We start from the raw sequence: 22,390 nt of genomic DNA, 5'->3' as shown, positions 1-22,390 counted from the left end.
CTGGGTGGAAATTTGAATGTGATGCAAACATTTTGAGTACCGCATTTAAATCATTTGGCCCAAAATTCCAAAGATGCATGAGGTAAAGAGAAAGTTTCACAGAACTGTGTTTGGTAATGAGACCACACTCATTGTGAATGCGAGTGAAACAGCAATGGGTTCCAGTTTATCACAAATGCAGGATCTTGCATTTGCGTCTTTGAATTCTCAATGTAATAAGGCCTAATTATATGGGCAAATGGATGTGTATTTGCTTTGCTCGATTAATGTGCTCCGGATTGTTTCAAAGTACTGGTGTCGAAGCACCTGTGCTTATTAATGGACATCCAGTCCACCTGCATTAACTACTGCATTAATTCTATAATCTTGTGTCCAGTAAAATGTGGGCTGAACTGCAAAAAAAAAGAACGGTTCAACATTTTAAGTTATTTGCCTCAATGGTCTGTAGAAGTTTTAGAAATCAATTCAGCCTATCAACCTTGATGTGACGATTCGATCAGTTGGGATAGGGAATACAACTGAAGAATTGCTTCGAATTTTTTATTTGAAATAAAAGATTTACCAGCACAAATACACAATGAACTTCATTTCTTTCTTCAAGAACTTCTTGGAGATTTATAGTTCAGAAAATAGCATACAACTCTTTATTCCTCAGCTAATTATCATGTATAACATTTATTAGTTGGCATGACAGTCAATTGATGTATTTAGCACTGACTCAGTGGTGAGTTTACAACAGCTTACCATACCACAGCAATGCAACAGAAAATATACAACAATATGTAAGGTACGGAAGCTATTTCGTTTTGTAGCTGGCTTCAATTTTTTACATCTCCTGTAATTTTGCATTTGAAAGTATGAAAAATGTTGCCCCATCATGTTCTAATAGCAATGCAATTTGTGATGTTTCTGTGGTGGACAAATTGCATTCAAAACAGAATACTTATGAAGCAAAAATTAGGGCAAATTAACGTGGACATCAGTTATCAAGTCCTTTCATACATTTAGAAAATTTTGTTTTGTTTTACAACTGAAATGAACTTTTAACAGAAAAATATACAACATAAACATCAAGACAGTAGAACAATCTATATTCTGTGGAGATTGCATACTGGATATGATTGAACAGTTCAGTCAATCCAGCGAGGTATTTCTACACACAATTTTTGCCGTACTTGAACTCTTAAACATCTGGCACTGTCACCTTGCAATCCTCGTCTGTTTCTATGCCAACTTCTTCCTGAATTGGACATGAATACAGCAGATTAGTTGAACATTTCAAAACTGCCTCAAACATTAATGCACCCAGTCCACGTGTACAAATGTGTGATAATATTAAGAAATTATTTTTGACCAGAAATGCATGTTTGGTTGCATGCTTCAAATGCGACCTAAGATAAATTATTTTATCGATATTAAATTTTGCTATTCTTCATCCACAGTGAAATATGAATTGTGGAGTACACACGTTTGGCAGATTTCGCAGAATTATTCAAAATAAAACAGTTACTTCCTTTTCAGCTTACTAAAAATAGTCTCCCACAGTGCGCGTCTTTCTCTTGTGCTCTCAGCCGTACTAAAGATGCTGAAATCTGGGAACTGAGGCATTAGGGCACTGGGTAAGACTGGACATGGTACTGTATCTCGTATGTATGGTGTATTACTAATGATTTTCTTTCACAATTCTTTCAAGCAATTTTTTGTTAACGAGGAAGGCTGGAAAACTTCTGAATAGATTTATGGCTTAGTCTCACAAATACATGAAACCAAAGGACAGAAATAATTTGGCTTACCAAAAATTGCTTCTTGCTCTTTGGGTATCCCTCCAAAATGGCACCCATCATATCAGTTGCCTGAATGACACACAACAAATGTAGGTGTGAAACTGAACCATTCGCAGGTTAGACATGGCCAGACCCCTACTACAGTACTGAAGATTTCCACTTGTTTACCAAAGGGATTCTTACCAATCTTTTCCTCTTCTTCCACTCTTTAACATATAGACTCTGCTCCTTATGAATCTACAAGAAAAAAACAAAGACTAAAGTTCAAAGTTAACTCATAATAGAAGACCTAAAATGAGGGGTCTTGGTGCCCTGACCTTTTCCTTCTCTTCAGGAGTGACATGGTTAGTGGCTGATTTGATCTTCGCCAGGCGCTCCCTGTACAAGGCACACTCCTGTGTCAGCTCCTGGATTTCTGACGTCATTTCCTTTGTGGTCAGGGAGCTGTTGAGCTCTTTCAGTTCTGTGCCAAGAGCATCATGGAAAAGACTGGGTTAGGCAGGGAAAAAGGTTGAAACATTACAACTGTCTTGGTAAGGAAGATTGCACTTTAGAACATGTGCGCAAACATAGCCAAGTAAACACTGCATCCACCCCAAGTGTATTAAGAACCATAGTGCCAGACCTGGCTAATAACATTCCCAGACAAGCAAGTCTATGCAACATCACAGAAGTGCTGAATGCAAGTTAAGTATGCCAACCTAGAGAATAATACGTACAGATTAAAAAATAGTTACAACCAGCAAACAAGGGTGATCCAAAAGCCATTCACCTGAGTCCAGCTGTCGACAGCTTTGTGACACTGTCTGAACAAGGGTGTTTAGCTCCGAGATCTGATTGTCCATACCCTTCAGTTCTGTGTCACTCACATCTGTGAACTGGGACTGAGGGGGCAGGGTTAACTTAATATAATGACATTAAGGATAAACACTTGATTTGCATGGCTTTGTTTTGGTCACTGCTATATTTGCATGGTGGAATTACACTTTGAAGCCAATTACTTTTAACTTATTTTCTGTCTTCAAAGATAAGACTCAACTGTCCAGTGACAGATGCACTTTGGTAGCTGAATTATTATTCAAATCAGTAAGCTGTCCAATTAGTTAGCACACAAGTGTTAAACTCAAGTGCTAGAGATGCTTTGTCTTGTTATTTGGTGTGCTTCAGCCAGGCCAGAAGTTAAGTCATTCACTGGCTAAAGTGTCTGCACTTTCCAAGACTTAAATTAGCTTCTTACTGAAGGGACACCACAAAACCTTCTTGCACCACTTCTTCAGAATTTAATAAGTGAGAGAGATAGAAAAACTTCATACGACTTTCTGAAATTACACTCACCTGATCTGCAAAATATATCTTCTGCTTGCCATAGATCTTCTCCTTAATCTTTCCTTGTTGTGCCAGCAGCTCTACAGCCTTAACCACAGCCTATGAAGTTTAACATGGATGTTAAAGGGTTTGTTCACAGGGTTGAACAAAATGGTAGAATTATTATTATTATTGATATATTATATAATATCAATAATATAATAATATAATATAATAAATTATTAACATATCGCAGGTCTCTTCTCACCGTCTTTCCCAGGCCGTGCTGTTTCTGCAAATTACTAAACACATCCTGAGCGCTGTATGGTCGATTTTTTTCATTCAAGTAGTCAAGAATGAGAGAAACACCTGCAAGTAAACAAAACGAGTAACATGCAAGACCCATATCTACAGAGACATTGGAGCTGCCAATGAGTTAGTTTTAGAACTTGGTTATAAAAAGTGAAAGTAATGATCTAGAATGCAAAATAAGTTGGACTTTAGGCTTGCTAACAAGCTAACCTCCAAAGTTAACATTACAATAAAATGACAACTAGTAGCCAGCTATCATACAAGTTAGATGTCACTTTCAAGTAAACTAAATGCCTGCTAATGTTCCCTAAGCTGGTTTAGATACATACTCACGGCACAGCTAAAGAGCTTTAGTGAGCGACCTAGCTACTGTCAGATGATAAACTTCATTAGTTCGTGTACAAATAACAGAAACAGGATCCATACCTGATGCATCTTTTGATTTACTCATTTCGGCAGTATGCGACGATAGTTAAACCGTCCCTTGGCTGGCTAACTACTATTAAGTAACGTTAAGAGGTTTAATGTTAACTACTGCAAGCTAGTAGCGAACGTTAGCTAACATTACTTGCTTTTTTGTACAAATCGCCAGCCACTGAGTCGGCACTCCTCAAGGGAACGTTTAAAATGAGAAAACGAACTTCTGGGATCTTGTTCAAATGGCATTAAAAGGCTTTCCAATGAGCGACGATATATATATTCAAGCAGAGAAGACGTGTGACTACAAACAATGCTACAAACGCATTTTTATTTTAGCCTGTGGCATACGAAGCCCAGCAAAATGCCGTTTGTTTGGAAGAGCCAGGTGCCGAACTTCGCGCGCCGTGGAGCATTGTGGGAATATTATAGAATGTAAAAAATAAAAATAGGGGGAAGATCATACAGTCTATTTGTCTGTTGTTCCCCTTTCATTTCCCAGTGGGCTTGTGAAAAGGTAATTTAGATGCTAGGCTGGATGTTTGATTCATGTGTGTGAACTGTTATTTTGCCGATACTTATTTTACTACAAATGTCCCCGTAGAGCTGCTGTTAATGGTCAGCATAGGTTTTCACCGTAGTCTGTTAAATTAACCAATGCCAGTTCACCACCACCGTCTGCTTAGTTTTATCATAACCGCTAGCTAACACGAATGTTTAGAAAACCACTTTAAATTAGTATAAATACCGCCAGTGATCATTAACCAATATACCAAGCATGCAATAATAACTGATTTGGAGTCGAAAAAATCGCGCTTAGTAAAGCAAGTTTACCACCCTGCTTCTGCACGACGGATTGTTTACACAGACGTGAATTTGTCTGTACTCAACTTCTACAACAAAGTACCAATATTTTTTAATCATAAAAAATCATTGAGAGTTAAACTAGTCAGTTAAGTAATGTACCCAAGTGTGTTTCTCTTACATTGCAAATGTTTCAAGCATGTCCCTGTGTCAAATGCAATATGCGGGAGTACAGAGCCAAGACAACAAAAATTGTGTCACTGTCCGTATACTTACAAACTACTCTGTATGGTCCATTGCTTTTTATTGTTAGATCTCTGATGAGCACCCTCCAAAAAAATTAATCACTGGCAGAAACTAGGATCTTTTTTCAGGGACAGCTCTCTCTTTGCCCTTGATGAAGTTTGCCTCAGCTCAGCATCAATTACAGCTCCCTGTTGAAGAAACTTACCCTGATAGATTAGAGAATGTGGAGATAGAGGTTCCTTTGAAAGGAGAGGGAGAGACAGAGTGAGTTTCCTGTTGCACCTGAAGAGCAGAAGTCAGCTGATAAAACTGTCTTTGGAGCAGAGCAACCCTCTCTGAGAGGAAAACAAGAGGCCTCAACATGGCAGTCAAGGAAGCTAAAAAAGATAGTGTTTAAGTTTGCTTCACTAAATCTGATTATACCAATCTTTTACAAGATGAGGACTTTTTAGACAGTGTAATCAACAGACTATCCACTCTTCTATAGGATGTTTCCCTATAAAGGATAAAATTACTCCTCGTGATGATAACCTCCCTCTGGCCTTCACTCCTACAAAGATAGAGAACCTCTAGTAATGCAGTACAGCCTATTCCTGAAAGATCTAAAAGACATCAGTACAGAGGTGGCTTTGCAGCTGAAACCATGAGGTCCATCTATGTTGTGTACCTGTGGCAAATGATCCCTGGTGATTAACAATGCTATTATAGTTATAAAAATTAACCTAAAAAACTTCACTATTCTTAACAAGGCCTACTCTCCTGTTTTTATTTTTTATTTACAATCTGGCCATTCTAGAGAAAGAGAGCACCTGTCACAAACCTCCCAAAGAAGTAGGGAAGAGAGGCAGTAGATAAGTGGTTCTTGGTTCTCCCTTTGTCAATTAGCTATTGTTTATGATCTTTGTAGTGTTGCTTAAAGAAAAAAAAAGAATGACCAACAGATGACCAATTATTTATTTACTGGATGTCCACAGAGGGGCCCTCATTATGGGCCAACGGAATAGACTGCTATAATGTTTGTATTTACACATTTGGCGCCTGCTACTTCCTCTGTGCCTGCTGTTGTGCTCCCCAAGATAGTGTGGGTTTCTTTTGTTTTTGCACTTCAAAACACCCTCACACCACACTCACCACTCATCCATGCATGACATCCCACCACTGACATCCCATATTTACACACTGCATAGTTTTGTATTGCACCTGTTCATTTTTTGTTTAACCTATTCACACAGATGCCAAATATAGCCAATTCTCGCCCATTTAGGTAGTGTTCTATTTAAGGCTTTATGACTCCCGATGTGAGCGTTACAGAGACTTGGGAAAATGGCTTAAATGAAACCTCTTGTACCATTTCCAATACTGACGTAGATTAGTTTATTTTCATAATTTAGGTAGTGATAAAGTGCCACAAATGAAATTATCTTGGTGAAAATGCTTTTGTTTGGAAATGAAATGAAATGTTCTGGATCATACAGTTCTTGACCACAAGAGGGTGATGTGCAGAACTACTGTATAAAGATCTATGAAGAAAAATGTAAACAGTGTACCCTGGTGTTCTTTAGTGTCTCCAAATCAATAGAAAATGTCAAAATTATGCATTACTGTAAATCATAACATAATAATATATTTCACTACAAATCAAGAAAGCAGAAAGTGGCGATGTTTTAGCTTCACAGTAAACTGGTGCATCAAACATAACACATGGCTGAGTCACCTATGGATGTTTACACTACACTATGTGAAATGTCTGCACTAGAGAATAGTGCCAACCTCTTGAAAGACACTCAATTTCATTATGAGTGGTGTGAATTCTGGCAAAGCAGGCCACTGCAAGCCACTATGCGAACTCTGCTCAAGGTTAGCAAGGTTTCCCCTATACAAACATCTAGCCTATCAGTTAGCCCCCAATACAAATATTCTGAGCATTATTAGAAAAGGCAAACAGTTGTCTATTAGGACCAATGCGAATATAACAATATCAAAAATAACACAACATAAATATTTGAAATGTTACAAGCAGTAATATGTAGTGTAGGGGGTGTCTGTGGTTTTGCCTGGCAATTCCAGCAAACTGGCATGCTATATCAGAACTGCGATTCCTTAGTCACTAAAAGACTTATTACGATTACTGACTCATGACTTACTAAGACAATTACATACATTTTGATTCCTTGATGTACACATGAAAAAAATTCACTTCCATACTGTATAGCCAAAACAGACTTTTGGTGTTAGGTTTTGCCCTGCTCTCCCCTATATATCATGTTTGTTTGTATCCTTTCTAGACTTCATGCTTCCTCCTCTTCTGACACACTCCCCAAATCCATGTCAGCATAGCGAGAATTTGCTTTAGCTATGCTGATGAGTTGGCAAAATTTGTAAAATAGTCCAAAAACTGAAAGAAAACAACATTATGCCTCAACGAATGCTTGTATATTACTGCATAAAGTTACGGCTAACTGCGCGATGCTGTGCTGAATATGCATTGCTCTCAAGTATCTGCAGAATGCATTTTGTTTTAGCTGTACAGCTTTTTATTTTATTTCTTGGCAGGCAGACTATAATGCAGGAAAGAAAATAATTAAATACATATGTGCATATATGCGTATACATACATATACTATATGCATACATACCTACTCACCATAGGTCCTAATACCGTCTGCCCATCTCAACCCACACCCATCCCATTCCTACCTTCCTCCGACCAAACCTCCCACCCCCCAGATACGGTACGTATCATTGGGACACCTGTGTGTGCGTGTGTAAGAGGTGAATATATGAGGAAGTATGTGCTTGTTTATATATGGATACATATAATTTAGCTTTCTCAGTTGGTGTGAAAGAAATTCTGGGAGCATAGCATTACTACCTCTGGCCAGAAGTACCATGTGGACATGGACCTGGAGTGCTCCAGCTGTCATGTAATGATATCGAGGCTCTGTTCCACAGTGAATGTGTTGTGTAATTGCACAATATTGTAAATTACAAGCCAAAACCCTAAAAGATAGCAAAGGACCTGAAACTTAAAAAAAAATTATAATAAAAAAAACCCAGTTGTAATCCATTGTCAAATCCATTGGTTTTCTTTTCTACTTGACTTGATTAAGGCAGGATACCAAGTCCTTTTCTTTCTTTTTTGTCCCGTGTTGCTTTTGCTTTGTTTTTGTTTTGTGCCTGCTTTGTGTCACCTTCGTCACAACTTAAAATGTTTATTTATACTTGGGCTATAAATTGCATGGGTACCTCCATTGTACATGCTTCAACCCAACAAATTGACTGTAAGGTATGAGGGAATGGTCTCATAGTGATCTTATTTAACAAACTAACTTATTTACTAGTTTGCTTATTCTATTTAAGACATCAAAGCAGAGCATTTGTACACTGGTGCCAAATAGCATAGGCTGTCGGGGCAAGTGAGGATTAAGTGAAATGTTTAAATTCTGAATCCAACAGTCTGTGCCTTTGTTAGAATGTTCAGCATACTGAATACTGAACATTTTAACATTAAACATTGGCACCAGTGCACAGACGCTTTTGCCAAAACTTTGACGTGTTAAATAGAATACTGAACACAGGCGGTATTCCATGCTAAACCCTGCATTTAACCTACATTTCAAATATATTTTATGTGATTTAATTAGATAATTAGGGCTACAAGCAGCGCAGGTGCTGAAACCCTATTGTGTTTATTCCGATTTTTTCTTCTGCCCTAAATGTGTTCACAGCAAAAACTGTGTATCTCACAGCAAGCATACTTAGGTAGGTTCCATTCCCACCTGCTACTCAGATAAGAATACCCAGATTGGGGCATCCATTTTACCTCGGCTTCCTCTACTGAGCAAGCACGGTTACAACAACGTTGCCAAACTCACTAGCATAGACTAGGGAACCAGAAACAATATTGTACGATGCAGAAATTCTGGCGAGCTACGAGGGCAACTGCACTGCTAAAACACGTTAGCATGGGCTAGGGAAACTACGCAGAAATTCTCTTGACTCACAAGAGCCCGAGAGCACAAGTAAAAGTGGGATCTCTTCTAGCCATGAGCACCGTCCACTCAAAATGTGTAGTCATGTCTGGTTGGCTGCGGAAATGCACGGCGACCAACACGAGTTGCTGATATGCAGGGATCTCAACTGAGCCAGCGCATTCAAATTCTGTTCAATTTCATGGCCCACTGCCTTCTTGGCATGAAAAATATAATAATGTCATAACATATTCTTGGTACTGTTTATGCCTGTGGCAGAAATACTTTTTCCAAACTGTAACATACTGGGTAAAAAAAGAAATATTGCATTTGTAGACTTTGCCTTTATTTTAATTTTTTTAACACATTACAAATTATCGAGTTTCAGAGAAAACGCTACTGTATACACTTACATAGGGCACATGACTGCAGAAACAAAGTTTCACTTCACAGATGAGTCACACCACTTTGATATCATCACAGTATCTGTGAACAGGTCTCATACCGAAACTCTTGATATCCCCTTACAATACATATTTATACTTTTATTAAAAAAATATTTTTTTCCAGAATAGTTCGTAGATATACATTTTCCAGATATAAATCATTTTAGATTTTTTAAAGTTGATATCACACCTCTCTGTATGCGCATAATTATTGATGCTTATTTGACCGCATCAAAACTGCATTTTATTTAAATGACAGAAGACAAAAAACAAAAGGTGATAATCTGACCATTATATGGAAATCAAATTAACAGCACGAAAAAGACATAAACAATTCTATATCTTACCAGTGTCTGAGGTCATTGTTCTGATACACTCTAGAAGCACTGATTAATTTAAATGTTTTTATCTTGTAAAAGAAAGGAAACATTTCCAAATGGTAACATATGCCTTGATGGGAAGCAGGGCATATGTGCCTTTTAATAGTCTAACATTTCAGGGAGACCGATTTATCCTTTAGATGTACACATTTACATGTTGACAAAATTAATTTTAAAAATGTGCTTGGCCACAGTCAGTGCCCCAATACCACACTTTTACTTATAACCCATATTTTATGCACTTACACACATTTTAACCTTTCTTCTGTGACTCCTGCATCCCACCCACAATGCCAAAAAGACAATAGTCATACTTTACATATTCAAAATCTCTGCACAAATGCACCATAATCCATTCAGAAGCTTTATTAATTTGTGACACTGTTGTCCAAGACAAGCCTTTTTGATATGCCATACTAAACACACATAAAGCATGAGCCATTAATACACCAGCTAAATTAACCCAGCAAGAATTGGGTTGGTCCCATCGGGGAACATCTATTCAGCAAGTGGTCAAGAACAATCGGCACAAAACCTAGAAGTGGTGTCGTGACCATTAAACCATAGCGACCAGGTTTTTTTACTACCCTGTAAAAAGGATAACAGGCACAATGAGGAATTGCTATTGCGGAAGAAACAAATGGCACTAGGCCATCAGACGTAGTGATATCACTGCAGCCCTGCACTCTGCAACCTCTACAGACACACCGGCATGACTGATGAAGGCAGATGACAAGCAATCGCACCTCACATTTCCTATCACTTTAGTCACTTCAGGAGGACTTTCACAATGGTATCCATCTACTAAGTAGGCATGTGTTGAGCCAAAGCTTTGAAAAGAAAAACGTCCAGACAGGTCACACCATAGACTTCAAATATGGCAGCCAGCGCCTCTCTGGTTGATGTTCTGCTACGCAGGGATGTGACTATTTTTCCCACTCCACATTATCACCGCATTCGAGGTAAGGATGTACTGGTGGACACAGGCCCTATTTAGAGGTCCTTTATATCCTTTTCAGTACTCGGCCATTGAGTCTATACCCTTAGGTCGATTTCAGCCCGCAGTTAAATTAAATCTAGAAAGCAAGCCCTCACTGTGGGTTTAATGCAAAAAAGTTACAGACAAATGTGTGGTCATAATGGAAGTTTCACAGATTCTGCACATTGATGCCACAGCTGTGTAAACCCTGTTAAAAAATAACAAGGATAATTGGTGCCATGCAGCAGATGGATTGAACGCTAAAAAAAAAAGATCCATCACTATACAAACAATTCCATTTGCAGCGCATTTCTCTGATAACATGGTCAGAACATTGAACGCAGCTTGGAAAATTCTATCATAAGAAGGACAATGACCCTGCTACAGAACTGGGTTAAGCAGAAGCATAGACACGCTATATACCAATGCAACATTTCATACGGACTATAAATGCTAAAATGGGTTAAACGTGGAGCGGACACAGAGCTAAGGGCGCAACAGTGATGAACATATGAAAAGCAGTGGTAGAAAAGCAGTGGTAGACCTCATCCATGAGGCAACTAGTCAGAGTACATGCTTCACCGTCACAGCAGTGAAGTTTCAGTGGCATCAATGTGGATATTTGTTCCCTTTCTGCTGTGCTTCTCTGAAGTCAGAGCTTCATTTAAAGCTTGTGTCAATGTGTCTTGCAAAGGTATTCACTTTAAACCTAGATTAACCAGCCATGAAGATGTCTCAACAGCAGAAACGGTTATTTTTTGTATTCTTATGTTCACAGCTCAAAAGATTATATTGCCATTTCCGCTGAAATCACCTGCATCCCAAACATACTTGCCCACAGTTGATTCAGTAAACGGTCAGCTATCAGGAATGCAATCAGTTCTTCAGAGTGTGTTGCCCGTATAGCATGGCCAAAGGACGAACCCACAAAAGTGACGTAGCCCTCCTGTTTGCCTATAATTTGAAATCGATTTTAAGAAAGCGGTCAATTATTCCTCATTAAATGTATGTTTTGGATTTATATACAGTATGCATAACATCGCAAATTGTCAAGTAAAGCTAAGTTTCACTGTTTTCATTTCAGTCTGCACAAAACATTGTTGCGGGAATCTCCCACTGATGGAAATGCATTTATGCAATCCCGGCACACACAGCGGGCCGTGGAGGCGGGCCACGGGAGGAAAAGGAGCTCGCGGCCGCAGTGTGTGTGTGTGTGTGTGTGACAGGGGAGGCTCAGAAGCAGGTCAGACAGCGAGGCAGCAAGTTCATCACGAGTGCTAGAAAAACAACACACACCACGGGAGAGTGAAATGCTGTAGAATCCCACGCATACTGTGCAAGCTCAATCGAAATCATATCTATAGGCTATATGATTTCACACTCGCTTTGCTTTCAAAATCCTCTCTAAAGTTAATTAAGACGGCTTTTTTTTGCATTTGTGTCGGCTTTGTGACCTTGATTTATGCACCGTGCGAATGCTTATTGTTCCTGCGATTGCTCCAACATAAAGGTGCTGGGTATGCAGTGCCTTCCCTAATTATTTGCACCCTTGATAAAGATGGGGGGGTGGTGGGGGGATGTTGTCTATAAAATAAAATGCAGATAATTAGCAATATTTAATGCTCAGGCATGAGAACACTCATATTTTGTCCACAAATACAATTGCTTTGAGAAAGGTTTTATTGCCCAAAAAAAAGAATAATTATTAGCACCCCCGTTTTAGTACATAATAAAAATACCAAGTGGTTTTCTGAAGTGTTTTATGAGATTGGCAAACATACTGGGGGAGATAATTGTGAATTCAAGGATCTGCATGCTCTTCAAAGACTTTGTATGGCAAATATGTTCACCAATCTACAAGTTTTTTCCTTGTGAAAGAGGGTGAAAAGTATTGAAAGCAGGGGTAGCAATAAGTTGGACACCCATCTTTTTTGGAAATAAAATGATGTCATTAAAAAAATTATCTGAGCAACTGCATTCATATAAAATAATATAATGCTCCATTTTTGAGCATACAGTATAACCTGTCTCATTTGTTTTATACAGCTTTTTGCTGATCTTTATCAAGGGGGCCAATAATTTTGGAACTCACTGTACGGTGCCATTTTACAGAACCAAAAAAGCTTTCCTGTGAAAAAGTGCGATGACAACAGTTTAATCTGTGGAAACTCATATTGCTCACATTTATGCTTTTTATTTTTTATTTATGCTATACTTTTCCTCATTAGGCAGTCTTGATTTCAAAAACACAGGAATGTACTCTTTTGGTCCTACATTAGCATTGAGACTTTTCATTGTGAAACAAAACAAGATACTGTACACCCATTTTCAGTTGCTTTGAGTCTCCTGCAAATTGGTAAAGAGAATATGACTCTCACATAGGGGCTACGTGTACAAATGTATGAGTGGTCTATTTATACCGTGTATCATTTTTAGAATGGCGTCCTATTGTTCGACAGGAGAAAGGAACCCTGGTTCCTTTTTCCTCACATCCAATGTTTTAATGATATAACAGGACCAGGAGTCGGAATGGTTATTGAGGGGTACCTTGGGTCCATGGTTAACTGCACTAATGTTTTGTGATAACTTATCCAATTACATAATTAAGAGCTTGGATTGAGAAAAGGCCAGGAACAGTACTCCAGTACTGGTGGATCAGGGCTGCCTAGGTCTGGCTCAGCCCGATAATGAGCACAGGTAAAAATGACCCCCTGACAGAAAGAATGACAAAACAAATGAAAGTGACAAATCTGTTTCGCTATGGTGCGCACTTTAGCCTGCAGTGAATGTACTGGTTTCTTCTCGGCCACGCAAATCCGTCCATCACAGCACGTCCCTTATTTGGAGAACATGGAGACAGAGCAGACAGGGCGGAGCTTCACTGCGGCTTTCCCAGCAGGTTGGACAGGAAGCTGGGCCCTTGGTTCCTGTGCTGCTGGGGTCCACCCTGCCTTCCTCCCTGTCCAGATGCTCCCGCGGGATCCATCTGGTTGAGCTCGGACTGATCCAGCATCTCAAAGTCCTCGCCCTCCGGGTCGGTGTCGAGCTCGGAGCTGGACTGCTTACGGTAACCCTGGCGCGCGGAACCATCCCGTCCAGCCCGTCGCGAACCGGACGGGGGGCGGGGCTGCAGGGCTCCTGCCAGGGCAGCCTGGATCATGTTGCTGGCGATTATCCCGCTGAGCTCGGCGGTGAAGTCGGAGGCGGGGGGGAGGCCGCTCAGGGACAGCTCGTCGTCGATGCTGTCTTGGTCCAAGTCCATCTGGGCCTCCACGTCCAGCGAGGCGGCGCCGGGGCCATGGCCGCGGGACGGACCCAGGCTAGGGAGCCCGATACTGGTGTCGTCATCGTCGTCCATCAGAGTGGCCTCTGGGTTGATGGAGGGGAAGTCGGGGAGGTCGGAGGAGAAGGACTCCTCGGCATCACTGCGCCTGTCAAAATCTGAGAAAGAAGAGCAGAGATCAGTAGTGAATTTTACCAAAGGTAACATGCATCAGAGGTGCATAGGAGTTTATGGCTGTGTAAGTAAAGAGGAGAATCTGGGATTTGTCATGCAATGCAGACCACTGACCTTCTGAGCCTTCTGTGAGTGGGGTCTGACCTCTCGACAGGTTGAAGGTTCCATTTTCAGTGTATGAGACCTCAGCATCCGAGTGTTCCGAGTCTGTGATCTCCAACTCCTTAGCCACCACGGCATCATCCAGCTGACATACGGAACACAGGAGAGGTGAGGTGAAACACTAATTACAATGGAAAATTATGAATACTGGAATATTTAAATGGAGATAAGCTCCATTTTATTTTTAGAACTGCTTAGTTGTGGTCATGAATGTGCAGTGTTTTTCAAACCATGGGCTTCTGACTAACTTAACTTGAAGCTACAATTTTCTCTGTCATATGAAATTACCTCACTGTGTTTCACATACAGTGAGCTCCAAAATGTTTGGAACAAAGACATTTTTATTTATTTTTTATTGTACTGCCCAATTCTATATTTGTATTCACATGTCGTTAAAGTGCACATTCTCAGCTTTTATTTAAAGGGTATTTTTAAACACTTTGGTTTCACCATGTAGAAACCGCAGCACTTTGTATGCATAGCACCCCCCATTTCAGGGCACCATTATGCTTGGGACATTAATGTCACGTAAATGACAGTAGTCATGTTCAGCGCTCTGCACATTGTTTGCATGCAATGACTGCTTGAAGTCTGTGACCCACAGACATCACCAGGTAGAGAGTATCTTCTCTGGTGATGCTCTGCCAGGCCTGTGCTGCAGCCATCTTTAGCTCCTGCTTGTTTCAGGGGGCTAGTTCCCTCAAGCTTTCTCTTCAGCATATGAAACGCTTGTTCAATTGGATTCAGATCGGGTGAATGACTTGGCTAGTCAAGAATTTTCTGCTTTTTGGTTTTGAAAAACTGCTTTAGCAGTATGTTTGGAATCGTTGTCTTGCTGTACGATGAAGTGCAGACCAATGAGTGTGAAAGAAATGAGTGTTGCTTGAACTTGAGCAGATAAGATGCTTCTGTACACTTCAGAATTCATTCAGATGCTGCCATCAGCAGTTACATCATCAATGAAGGAAAGTGACCCAGTACCTGTGGCAGCCGTACATGCCTAAACCATAATGCTCCCACCACCATGTTTCACAAATGAGGGAGGGTGCTTTGGATCAAGATCAGTGTGGATTTGATTTCCTTGACTTTCACTGGCAAAATTCTGGTCCTCTCATATTAACAAAGGCTAATAACAGACTTCAATGGCAATAAAAAGCCTAGAATCAAGACTAGATACTGAAAGCTCTCTTAAACCTGCACTAAGGAAGCAACTGAACACACCTGTCTGAACAAAAACACTTGTGAAGCCATTTGTCCCAAACATTATGGTGCCCTGAAACGGGGACACCATGTACAAAAAGTGCTGTGATTTCTACAAGGTGAAACCGAAATGCATGAAAATAAAAGCTGAGAACCTGCACTTTAACCCCCTGTGAACTGTTTGATTACAAAGCTAAAATTGTAGAGTACAAAGCCAAATTAAAAAAAAAAAAGATATTTTAAAGTATTTGTCCCCTTTTGCTCTGAGGAATGCGTCAGCATTGTAATTATCACTCTGCAGAATAAATAACCTTATAATCATTTGGGCAGTAGATCCTTTTTTTTAGGAGTTGAGTTGCAGACCACTTTATCTCTTTTATGAGTATATCCCGGGACTGGCACCCCAACCCAGTAATTGAGGAAGGGCTAATAGTGGCACCAGCAGTTCACTTTCTTAAAAAAGTGAGATATAATGTGTGTGTGTGTGTGTGTGTATATATATTGTAGTAAGCTGCAAGACACACACTAAGAGCAGTTTAAATACCTCAGGGCAGAAGGCAGACAGCTCCTCCTCACTGTCAGTGTCGTCAGCGGCGTAAGCGTGCCGGATAGGTCTGCGGAGGACTATCATCACAAACATACAGGTCAGAGGTCAGCACCTCGGAACCAACCGACTGAGGGGAATGGACTGCGGGGCAAGTTTTCAGGGAACTGCTGGAAGAACCCATGCCAAGGACTGCCCGCTGGACAGTGATAAGGCAGGGACACTTCATGAAAATGCAACTAATAACAGACAGATTACATGATTCCCACTCGCCAACAGTTTGCCTTAGTATGGGGGTACATCAAGTGAAACAGAACAATATTTCCTAACAGTAACCTATTTTGAAATATACCAACATTATCCAGTTAATATGTAATGCATACAGGTTTTTCTGCTTCATCCTGAAAGAGAAAATCCATTTGTAGAAGCCCAATCTGAAACAGCTGAGGTTGTTGGGAAGGGCTTTTAGCAACGCACAACCACAAGGCGTGTACTCACATTGGTTCTCCTTGGGCTGGGACATCATGTATCCACTGGCGCTGAAGTCCAGCCGCTGCAGGGCTGGCTCCAGATGCACTAGCATCCCATGAAACACCCTGTGGTTCGCAGCCAGAGGGCACAGCAACACTGCCAGCACTGTAGACGGGCGGGGGGGTGGGGGGGTGGGGGGGGGGGAGACGAATGTGCGGAAGGCAAAGAAGAGGAGAGGGGATTAAAGCAAAGGGGGACGTTAGAAGCACACTGGTTGCACGGTTACAGCACGGCACAGCGTGAACTAACAAGCGCGTTCTATTTGCAGCTGTCAGTGCTGAGCCGAGCACGGGCTCCGACTGCTTAAACAGCCTCTTATTAGTACAGTCAGTGTGACGGGGAATGATTAACCCCCAGCAGCGCACTTCCTGCCTGCTGCCGTCTTTGTTCGCGGCAAAACAATGAGGGTCACAGATTAAAAATGAACGGCAAAAAGCAAGCACAAAGGCAAGACTTTGTGCCTGCTGGCTCCTTAATACAGAAGAAAGGCTCTGGGATGCGTCTGGCTGAAACCCTCTGCTTGCTAAGATTATTTCCACTGGCTGGCTCGAGGGTTCAACTGCTCTCCTCGGCCCACCGCTTTTTTGGCTGCGACCCACGCAAGCAGGGCCGTGACCTTTTTTATCCAGCTTGCCATGCGCATTTTTATAACAGTAACGGGCGTTTCCACTTCCTGTTCAGGAGCCTGTTGTACTTACGCACAGTATAGGAGAACACCAGTCCCGGAACGTAGTATCCCAGCATTGCCACAAAGGAGAAGAAACCACAGACCAGGAGACAAAACTGAGCAGAAAGCAAATGGGACACTTCAGAATTTAAGGAACACAGCTGCCAGTGTGGTGGTGAAAGCTATGCACATCAGCAGTTCGACAACAGTGATTGATATCTAAGCAAACAATTGTCAATATGACTGTTTTAGAACTACTGTGCGAGAAGAAATGTAAAACACTAATGCCAGTCTGATTTCAAAATTCTGGAAGCTACATCTGTTCTTACCTAGCCAAACTGCAGCTAGTAATCAATTTTCAAAAAAAAAAGTATAAATGTGCCAAAACACATACGGCCTGATTTACTGAGACCTTTACACATGCTAAACCTTGTGGCACACGCAAAACTAATAACACAACAAATGCTTGGTGCAAATCAAATACCGTGACCAATCACTGGTCATGTTATTGGTTTGGCGTGAGGTGAGCTAAAAGATTTCGCACATGCCAAAGGTCTTCAGGCCCACAGAAAGCAAAACATTCCACATTGCACAGAATCAAACCACATGCTGAAAAGAAATGCAAATCTCAGCAACAACTCACAAAAGGGACACAACCTGGAGAAGAACATAATCTGCAGAAGAATGTGAAGAAAAACAAATCAAACGCTTTAAGAAAATGAATCATCCGGGGAAGCCTCACCTTGGCTGGATTGTACTGTCTGAGCTGTACGAGGCTCTGCGTGAATGACGACAGGGTCACCCACACCTCCGCCATGTGGTGGCTCAGCTCCGGGACACTGAGGACCCCCGGGTGCACCAGGCCCCAGCTGTTTGACAGTAGGGACAAGCGCCGTCCGGTGGCATCAACGCCCTGCGACAACCCATTCTCACAGCACCCAACACTACAACCAAACTAAAAAAACGCTTTTAAAAAAAAAAAGACTATTTTTGCGGGTGGCGAAAGGTCACCCAACAAAATTCTACCATCAATTTTAACAACCGCAGGACTATCTCAGTTGTCTCATAGCTGAGTCAGAGCCGGGTCATTTCCAGGCATATCACTGCTGCTTCTGGATACATTAACGAGTTGTCTGACAGTAAAATGTGGGGCCTTCCAGACCAGTGGCTCTCACAACAACACAGAGTTCTAAAACACCACAAACCCTCACTTTGTTAAATAATTGACAAAAATGTGAACTTACCTTTCCTTTCCACCAGACTGCATCACTGTAAGAAGAAAATAAAATAAACATCCGTAGCAAGGCCCAAATTACGATTTGGCCACACATTTGCGCATTTACACCGTAGTGTTTGGCCACACGTGCAGACAAACACTACGGTGTAAATGCACACTAATTTCCACAACATTCTGAGGATGTAGCAGAGCGACAATTCACACTAATTTAAAGTGTTCTAGTGAATGAGGGATGGCAAAAAACAGAGAGCTGCCTCACATCCAATCTTGTGCCAGATCCTGTTCCCCCAGGTGTCCAGGCACACCGCTATGCCTAGGCCAGCAGACAGCAGGAACAGCAGGCGTAGAGAGCATAGGGCAAAGAACCTATGGGAAAAAAAGAGTCACACAACCATCAGAAAACCAAAAGGTGTAGATGGTCTCCTTGCCACCCTTGGAGTAAACCCCAATCTGCATCTGTTTCTCAAAGCTACTTTGCAGGAAGGGACCCAAAAACTAGGGATGCACGCAATAAGATCAAGGTTATATCAGTGTTGGCCAATGACAGCTCAGAATGAGAGGGCCGATATTAAGACTATGGCAGATATGCGAGCCGATACAATGGCACTACACACGTGTGGCAGAAAGGGCACAAATCTGATGCACCACTAATGCTGTATATTAAGTGAAAATTTAGATTGTGTGGGACTCTTTTTAATGAGACTGAAAGCAGCAAAAAAAACAAACAAAAAAACAAACTTGAAACTTGCAATTTGCGACAGTATCAGCCAACATGGGTTGGCAAACATCACTCAATGACATCAGCCCAAAATTTACATATTTGTGCATCCCTAAAAAATTATTTAACGAGATTGGACAATTAAGAACATTTTATTAAGCTAATAGTGGACACGATGTATTTGTAAAACCGAGAATGTAATGAGTGTGTAAATGAACAGTGGAAAAAGTCTTTTGTAATTTGCTTCTTTCCTATTTCCTACTAAAAAAAAGCACAATTTCCATAAGTGCTATATGTGCCAACAGGCAATAGTCTTTATTGGAGGAAGTCAAAGCATGCCGGTATCTTAAAGAATTGCAGAGTCATCGTTCAAGAAACTCTGGGCATATCTTTAGGACACACAGTATTTTTGCACGCTTCATATCACGTGCACAGAATATCTTTATCCAAACAGCCCTAGTGACAAAACTGAAAGTGTTCCTAATTCCCAGGGTACTCCAGATGGCATAGGCCTATAGCCTACGTACACGCTGCGGTCATACAGGCCAAGTGTGCTCCTGTACATTCCTGTGAGAGGGATGATTTCATCTCAATCACAGGTGTTTCCTGCTAATTTGTATACTCAAGAACAGATATCCTTGTTAGGGAAACCCCATAAAACCAAACACAAGGAAATGTTTCAGTTTCCTATCCAAAAAGTGCTGCAAAGGTGTCTTTATAGACTTAATTTGTTTTCACAGAAACTGGGTGCAACCCACAATGCCCAATGTCTGGACAGAGCATATGCCTTTATATTTATTTTTTTGTTATGGTTTTATTTTCAGTAAATCAATGCTTAGACTACATTCTAATTCTGTACCTGGAAAGAGTGAAACAACATCCAAACATGTATTAAAAACCCTGTTTCATTTTTTATGAATACAAACAACTAAAACAAAATGAAAAGGAAGAGGAACTTATTACTTGGTGTTACCTAACACAAGGACTTGACTGCAGCAAAGCAATAATGACATTATTTTCATAGTGAAAGGATAACAGTTGGACTTGAATGCTTACAGGGGTAAGAGGCCTTTTTTGGCAGTACAGAAAACCACATCATTGCTAGGCCAATTTGGCCTATTATAAAACTCAACAATCCATTTACAAATCAAAATGTCCTTACATTCAAAAGCTCATTCGACGAAGAAAAATACACATTCTGCAAGGAATAAATAATTTTCTTTCATCCAAAACACATATTAGGCCTAACCCTATATGCATTACTAAGGGGGACTGGGTATCGTATTGCAGAAATGGATGTCAGTTTTGTTTAATCAAATAAAGTGTGCAGGCTTAGGCTTGGTAGGCAAACCGTCCTCCAGAAGCCTCGGGCTCTGTGAACAAAGTGATGTATGTAATTAACAAAAGGGTTGCTTCACTGTCCATTCCAATACACTAGGGCTGAGCAGGCACCTCAAACCAGATTACTGTACATCAGCAGCTAATGCAACTGCACAACCACCTAGCATACATGTATCGTTTGAAAGGTTATTTTTTCACTCCTGCACAGTAGGTTTGGAAGTCAACTTTACACCACTTTTCTCATTCTTACCCACATGAAGACAAACCCGATCCAGAATGTCTGACTCATTACTTTTCCAAACAACTGGACTGACGCACCAAGGAAAGAGTTACACAGTACAAGTCATGCATGACTGGTTCCATTTTGTCCAACCCATACAACCGTACTCCACATACAGTAGAGCACGTGATACAAAAAAAGCCTGCTGGGCTGTTTGGGTAAGAGATCACCACCAAGATAAAAGCCAACATCGATACCTGTGGCTTAGCTGCTACAGTAATCAATTATAAAATAAGAGGCGTCACTTAGGGAGAATAGTGCAAGTCCTTTACAGTCTACAGACAGTCATTATAATTCACCCAGTTCACCAAGTTAATAATGTCGTTTGATCCGGGTGCAAGTGCTGAAAATTAAAGATGGACAAAACGAGTATAGGGAGTCTATTATGTAACTAGTCAAAACTGACGCCGATTTTTCGCACTAGTGTTGTTAGCTCCTCGTAGCTGCATGCATAATCACAACTCAGGTGTCCCCAGGCAATGAATCCCTGTGGACAGCTGTGGCTAACATAATCGTGAACGTTTACCAGCAAAGCAAGTTGTGTTTAATAAAGCTTAGCGCACGGTGCCTAATTAAGGAAACTTACCAGAACACGACGTTTATAAACGTGTAATGTAGTACACTGTGTAGGGGTCTTTCCCACACAAGCACTGACTGTAGGTAGGTTATCGCCGGCTCGTAGGGTTCCAATATCTCCAATATCTCCGCTTCAGCGACCCGTACTTGTCCGGTTCTAGAACATGGTCGACTATCTTTACACAGGCCGATATTCGCTCCCGATTCCATCGTTTGAGAGCCCAGTCGCTTGGTCGTGTCTTCAGTTCCACCCATTAGAGCCATATTATATTAGAATTTTATACCGATGCAAAAAAAAAAAAACCTTTAAAAAAACACATTCGATACGCCCTACAAACCAACACCAGACTCGTAGCTAGCTACATTCTTCTCTCGACCCAAACAGCTCCAGCTCGCGTGCGTCAATACTGCCTATCTTCACAGCTCTTGGTGACATGAAGTGTCAGGAAAACCCCATGGCAACTGAACGGTTTGCTAAATCTTCCCGATTTCAATATCTCGGAACTGAGCTGTGGTTTTTAGCTGGCGCACCATCTAGCCAGCTAGCTATTATGCCGTTGTATTCCAAAGTTGCCGAGCGGCTGTTCTTTCGAATCTAGGTGTTCAGCATGCTAGCCAGCTAGCTGAATGTTAGTTTTTCCGCACAAGCTTGCCATGTCGTTGTATGTGACAGTGAAAGGTGGCGCCAGTGAGCTCGCTATCAAGATAGTAGGCTGAATGTTTTCCCTTGGCATAAGACTAACGTCACCTATCCAGCTTGTCAGTTCACTGCGATATTAACCTGCTAATACACAAGTTAACTTCAGTTTTGAGCAATACTGATTGCAAACCCCCAAAGAAAGTCTATTCTTTCGAAGTTATTCTGGGCGAACCTATTTTGTTTGCCTTATCACATTTGCTAATTCCAGGAGGACTGAATACTTTGGAGATTTCAGTACATCAAAAAGAATACAGTAGCAATTTGCAGTTATTAATACCTAACAAACACGAGTAGCCTACCTACCGTTGGGATTTTATTTTGCGACCCACTAAG

General features: G+C 41.1%; 2 protein-coding genes across 2 annotated transcripts; both read right to left on the bottom strand.

The window, feature by feature from the left end:
• Positions 1-621: 621 nt before the first annotated feature.
• Positions 622-4,237, bottom strand: psmc3ip (PSMC3 interacting protein). The gene is made up of 8 exons (XM_035406203.1): positions 3,828-4,237; positions 3,358-3,458; positions 3,120-3,209; positions 2,557-2,668; positions 2,102-2,247; positions 1,968-2,021; positions 1,794-1,853; positions 622-1,240 (listed from the first exon to the last, which is right to left on the bottom strand). The coding sequence occupies exons 1-8, from the start codon at positions 3,850-3,852 to the stop codon at positions 1,184-1,186; spliced, it is 645 nt and encodes a 214-aa protein (XP_035262094.1). The 5' UTR covers positions 3,853-4,237; the 3' UTR covers positions 622-1,183.
• A 4,926-nt stretch (positions 4,238-9,163) lies between these two features.
• On the bottom strand, positions 9,164-22,372 carry retreg3 (reticulophagy regulator family member 3). The gene is made up of 9 exons (XM_035399955.1): positions 21,368-22,372; positions 18,702-18,808; positions 18,450-18,474; positions 17,948-18,074; positions 17,237-17,321; positions 16,506-16,643; positions 16,008-16,087; positions 14,216-14,348; positions 9,164-14,085 (listed from the first exon to the last, which is right to left on the bottom strand). The coding sequence occupies exons 1-9, from the start codon at positions 21,619-21,621 to the stop codon at positions 13,523-13,525; spliced, it is 1,512 nt and encodes a 503-aa protein (XP_035255846.1). The 5' UTR covers positions 21,622-22,372; the 3' UTR covers positions 9,164-13,522.
• Positions 22,373-22,390: the final 18 nt, after the last annotated feature.

This window comes from Anguilla anguilla, chromosome 2, assembly GCF_013347855.1.
Source record: "Anguilla anguilla isolate fAngAng1 chromosome 2, fAngAng1.pri, whole genome shotgun sequence".
NCBI lineage: Eukaryota > Metazoa > Chordata > Actinopteri > Anguilliformes > Anguillidae > Anguilla > Anguilla anguilla.
This window is presented reverse-complemented; position numbering and strand designations above follow the sequence as displayed.